Raw genomic sequence first — 5,625 nt, forward strand, 5'->3', positions numbered from 1 at the left:
GATGAGTTTTCTTGCAAAACACTCTTTATTTAGGAGAGTTTGAAGATTGAAGAAAATATATAGTACTTCATTTCTATTGAGGTAATTTTTCTCGCAAGCCATTCGGTAGAGTTTAACAAAGCAGATCATCCCTCTTATCGTCGATAATACTTTATCACTATTGTGTGAGTCTCTCGCAAACAACTCTTTACTTAGGGTGTGTTTGTTTCAAGGTTTGTAATGTTATTCCTGGGAATATGAGATCTGGAATGTAACATTGCTATGTTTGTTTCAAGTTTTGAAAATTTGTTCCCAGGAATTTTTTAATCCCAGGAATGTTAATTACACATAACTTCTACACTTGTTATTCCCATGCTAATAGGGTGGGAATATAACATTCCCATGAGAATAAAACTCAACTTCCTATAACTTCTCATAACTTCCCACTACCACTCACATTTATTTGCATTTTTATTTTTTTGAATTTTTTTTTTATATAAATTTTAAAAACATTCCCAGGAAATCTAAATTTTAACCAAACACATGAGTAGGAATGTTATTCCTGAAAATAATATTCCTAGGAATATCATTCCAAGGAATGCAATTTCATACCTTGAAACAAACACATCCTTAAAAAAATTTAACAAGGTGAATAGTTCTTTTTTGTCTCTCTTTTGTATTTTTTTAGAGTTTTTTTTTTTTAAGAAGCTAAATAACTATGGCTATTTATCATTTTTTGGTACAGCTCTATATTATTTATTTAATAACAAAAAAAAATATTATCTACCAAAAAAACAAAAAAAAAAATTATTTTGTAAATCTAACAAAAACAATGTTATTTTATTTGACCCGTGTTTATTTTATTCCATTCACATCGTGTTGAAGAAGCTTCCCAGTTCCAACCTGTTTCCAGCCATGGCGGCTTAGCTTAATTCAAAACCCTAAACCCCCAATCATTCCATTTCTCAATCAGTCAATCTCCAATGGCCACTTCCCTTGCCCTAAGATTCAGATCCAATCTAATTCGCACCGCCACACTCCTCCACCCTTCTTCTCTCCGTCCACCACCACCACCACTCCCCAAACCCTCACAATCCCTCTTCTCTTCCCTCTCAATCACCTCTCCCATCATCTCCCACGAATCCCCCTCCTGGTTCTCCCTCTCCTCCCACCGCTTCCTCTCCACATCCCGTCGACCTTCCTCCCGCCCCAAGAAAACCGTCGACCCCATCGCCGCACGCGCTCGTCAACTCCAAACCAAACGTCTCTGGACCTACGCGCTTACATTCGCCACATTATCCGGTTTCGTCGTCATCATTCTCAACACCTTTAATGATAAATTAGCTTTCTACGTCATGCCAACCGATGCTATAGAAGAAATCAAAAACAATCCAACAGGGAAGTTCTTTCGATTAGGTGGTTTAGTTCTTGAAGGAAGTGTGGTTTATCCATCTTCACGTGATGTAGAATTCGTTATGACCGATTTGATTACCGATATTGTTGTTCGTTATGAAGGCCCTTTGCCTGATATGTTTAGAGAAGGACACTCTATTGTTACTCTTGGGTTTGTCAAACCCTTCACCGATGAGATTAAGAACATTGATACTTCCGGGAGAATCAACAACGTTTCTGCTAAGGCCAGGAGTGGAGAGTATTATTTTTTGGCTACTGAGGTTCTTGCTAAGCATGATGAGAAGTATATGCCTAAAGAAGTTGCTGCTGCTATTGAGAAGAATAAGAAGATTATTGCCGAATCTAATGAGGAGAAAGCCGCCGATGGTACTGCTTAACTTTGAATTTTGATTTTGTTGAGGACTATTACTATACTTTACAATGTTATTATTTAATTAACTATAGGTTGAGAATTTTTTGTAATAATGATTAGGAGGAATACATTGCTAGAAGGATAATGCAAAGAGAGATTAGACAAGTTTTGATTGTTTATGAGGCTGAGGCTATTATACACGTTTTCTTGTTGGAATGCATTGTTTTTCTTAATAAATATTTACAGGTGATTAAATGAATGATAAATTTTGCTAAATTGCAAATTATTCAGAAAGGGAATATATTTGAGCTTGTACTATCTAGCTTGTACTTGTTAAAAACTGATAATTGGTTTGAACTTTCAAGTATTGCCTGTTATATTACATTCTTGTCTCAGAAGTTTATCTCATTCTGCACATAGAATTAGAGTTGATGTCTCGAGCAAGTTTTGAATCTTTGATTGCGAAACTCAAATTGGTGTGGGTAATTTTAGGTATCATAATGTCAATGTTAATCAGTTGCAATAATGTAAACTATTGGTAGCTTAACCCAAGTCTGTTTTCTGAGTTATGGCAAAGTTATGTATGTATGGGAAAGATCCCGAGTTCAGTTTCGCTGATCTTAGAATGTAACCCACTAGGTCTGAGAATATAGAGCATTTTGTAATAGGATTCAGGTTGTTGAAGGAATATATATATATATATATATATATATATATATATATATATATATATATATATATATATATATATATATATATATATATAATGTACAGGGTGACCGACGTACAAAACATCCTGCTTTTTATGCAGGAGAAAAACAGGGAGAGAACATCTTCTTTATATGCAAGAGAAAAACAGGGAGATGGGGGGAGGGGTACTGGAGATTAGAGATATAACTGTGGCCAAGTACATATTTCAGAACATTCATTTTGATGTGCTGCCATATTATTTTGATTTTTCATCTTTTTTTTTTAAATGCTTGCTAATTATGATATAAAAGATAATGCCAAAAGATTTTCTCATGAATGAATAATAAGGACAACTATAAATGATTAAATATTGCAGTTGCCTTTGAAGAGTTCTTTTACAAAGAACAACATACTGTGTTGATGTAAGAAGCACTAACATTTCAACATGGTCATCTTGTAATGGACTAGTAAGTAGTAAGTGTTGGATGGTATCATGATACTGTATCAGAAACTTTTCTTCTCGTCTGGATATAAATGTCTGTATAGGCCCCTAGACTCACTTCTTTTCGGAGATTCATGCCATTACCTTCCCCATATTTGAAATAAGCATTCTATCTTCCCTTACCCCCTGATGGATTACTAGGAAAATCATAATTAAAAGACAGCAAAAGCTCATCTTTGGTTGACTCCTTCCCTTCCACTAATACACAATTATTTGCTTGTGATATGTGATGAATCAGTAGTTTCCATCTTTACTATCATATTCAGACCTTCGACAAAAGAATAGATTAACTTGAATGCTTTTGGTTCGATATTTTTCATTTCTTCAAACTTCGCTCAATGACTTTACTTTGCTTGGAGGGTTGGTGATCATTTACTTTTAAGTTGTGCTCACACACGTTCAACTAGAATGATTTCCTTTTGAGGAAATATGTAATTTAGTCGCTGAAGTTGTAGGATTGTATTAATATAGTTTTCCTCATTACCAGTATTTCAAAATGTTCATCATAATTGCAAAATATTAATTAGGTTTATTCCTCTCTAGATATGATACCAAATGCATTTATGAATGTAGTTATTTAGATTCGAATATTGACTCTACATAGGGACAAATCTCATTAACATTTTGCAATTTGAGGGATCCTTTTAAAAGATTGTTACTGTAGGGGACTGGATTGATATACCGTCCTACAATTTCAGAAACCTTTATTGCTTTTGGTGACAACTATCAATCTGATAATTTATTAAAAAATATTAGGCTTAACTACACATTTGATCCCTTACGTTTATTTTATGTTTCAATTTGGTCCCTTATATTTAAAAAGTATCAATTTGGTCCCTTACGTTTATTTTAGGTTTCAAGTTAGTCCTTTCCGTTAGTTTTGTCACTAACACCGTTTGAACAGTACACGTGTCAGTGTGTCCAAGTGCCACGTGTCAGTCCACATATGCAAATTGACTGCCACGTGTGACAAAATTGACGGAAAGGACTAACTTGAAACCTAAAATAAACGTAAGGGACCAAATTGATACTTTTTAAACGTAAGGGACCAAATTAAAACCTAAAATAAATGTAAGGGACCAAATGTATAGTTAAGCCAAAAATGTTGAACTGATTAGTTTTGGAGTACTATGTTAGTTAACCGGACTTGAGACTATTAGCCCTGTTTAAGTGTGAATTTAAACTCCCCATCTCCTGTATGCAACATCATTCCCCAAAACTAGGTTTGATTTTTATTGAACCCTTGGACAGGAGTTGGCAGAACTGGGATTTGGATTTGCTGCTGTCCATATATCACACAGTTACACATAGTTGAGAAAATCTGAACCATTAAAATCATCCAATGTACCAGATTGCTTCTCTCCTATATTTTATAGTTTTTAATGCCTAGACGACGTCACACCAAACCAGATCGCAAATTGCTACGAAGGACAGAACGAAGAGACGACCGACCGACCGTCGACGACCGACCTTACAACGAAACGAAGGCACGGAGCAACAACACACGGATCGGTGTTACAACGGCGCACGACGGATCAACGTCATAACGGCGCCAAAAAAGGAGGAGGCTGTCGTCAGAGTCGTAGCTCCGCCCCATCCTCTTCCTCCATCCACCGATCTATTTCACAAATTGAAAACCCGCATATGCATAATACAATTACAATTGTTCTCTTTCACAAATTGCCACAGATTCTGTAATGCTTCTTTTTTTTAATGCTTCCAAGTTCCAACCCCTATATTGTGTTATGGAATTGAAATTGTTCTGAATCTGTCGATGAAATTATGCAGAAATTTGTAAAATACCAATTTTAGGTAGATTGTGTGTGAACGACGTGTTTTACTCAACTGTGTGAATTTGTTGCTTTTTTTTTTGGGGAAGCATTCTGATACGTTGGATTGGTTTAATAGTTCTGATTTTTTCAACTGTGTGTAACTGTGTCATATATGGACAGCAGCAAATCCAAATCCGCAGAACTGCAAGTTAGTGGCGTTACTTTTGTTGTGGAGGATGTGAGTTTATGGTGTCAACATGTTGAACATGTAATCATAGCTCACAAATAAGGCTAAAAATGAATTGAGTCGAGTCAAATTTGATTGGATAAGAATTGGTTCAGTTCGAAATTCAGCTTGAGTTCAACACAAACTCTATTTTTAGCTCGAGTTTGGTTCATTTAAAGTTCACAAACAGATTGATTTGACTTGTTAGGCTTAGGTTTCCAGCTTGAAACTCAACTCGAGTTTGATACAAATTTTTTTGTAGCTCGAACTAGACTCCATTTGAGTTCATAAATTACTCAGTTCGGCTCGTTAGCTCAAACCGCATAACTGCAAAGTAACCTCAAATATAAAATTGTCTTGCTCTCACATACTTGATACTTTGTATATGGTTTTATTGGGTTAAGTTTTATGTCTCCCAGTTTTTATTTCCTTTGTAATTTTTTTATATATATTATTATGAGAATATAGCAAACGGTGAAGGTCTTTGGACATGCCGATATACTGCTATTTTCTTGACTTATCTAAAACAAGACTATAAGAGAACTTATGATAAAAGTGATAATTTTTTTCATATTGTGTTTGGTACGTTACATCTTAGAGCAACATCAAGAAGTATAGGTAAAATATGGGCATTGATCCTATTCATATTCACCATGTATGAACACAACAATTTCACAAAATAATGTGAGCA

The 5,625-nt window shown here is 35.0% G+C and overlaps 1 protein-coding gene across 2 annotated transcripts; it reads left to right on the forward strand.

Moving 5' to 3' along the window:
- Positions 1 to 838: 838 nt before the first annotated feature.
- On the forward strand, positions 839 to 2,706 carry LOC123918654 (cytochrome c-type biogenesis protein CcmE homolog, mitochondrial). Of its 2 annotated transcripts, none has more exons than XM_045970738.1 (2): positions 839 to 1,758; positions 2,556 to 2,706. In XM_045970738.1, exons 1-2 carry the CDS (start codon positions 963 to 965, stop codon positions 2,639 to 2,641), a joined length of 882 nt encoding a protein of 293 aa, XP_045826694.1. In that variant the 5' UTR covers positions 839 to 962; the 3' UTR covers positions 2,642 to 2,706. The 2 variants fall into 2 exon arrangements, with proteins under 2 accessions (XP_045826694.1, XP_045826695.1); XM_045970739.1 differs by lacking the exon at positions 2,556 to 2,706 and adding an exon at positions 1,865 to 2,043.
- The last annotated feature ends 2,919 nt before the right edge of the window (positions 2,707 to 5,625 follow it).

This window comes from Trifolium pratense, linkage group LG3 (assembly GCF_020283565.1).
Source record: "Trifolium pratense cultivar HEN17-A07 linkage group LG3, ARS_RC_1.1, whole genome shotgun sequence".
Classification (NCBI taxonomy): Eukaryota; Viridiplantae; Streptophyta; class Magnoliopsida; order Fabales; family Fabaceae; genus Trifolium; species Trifolium pratense.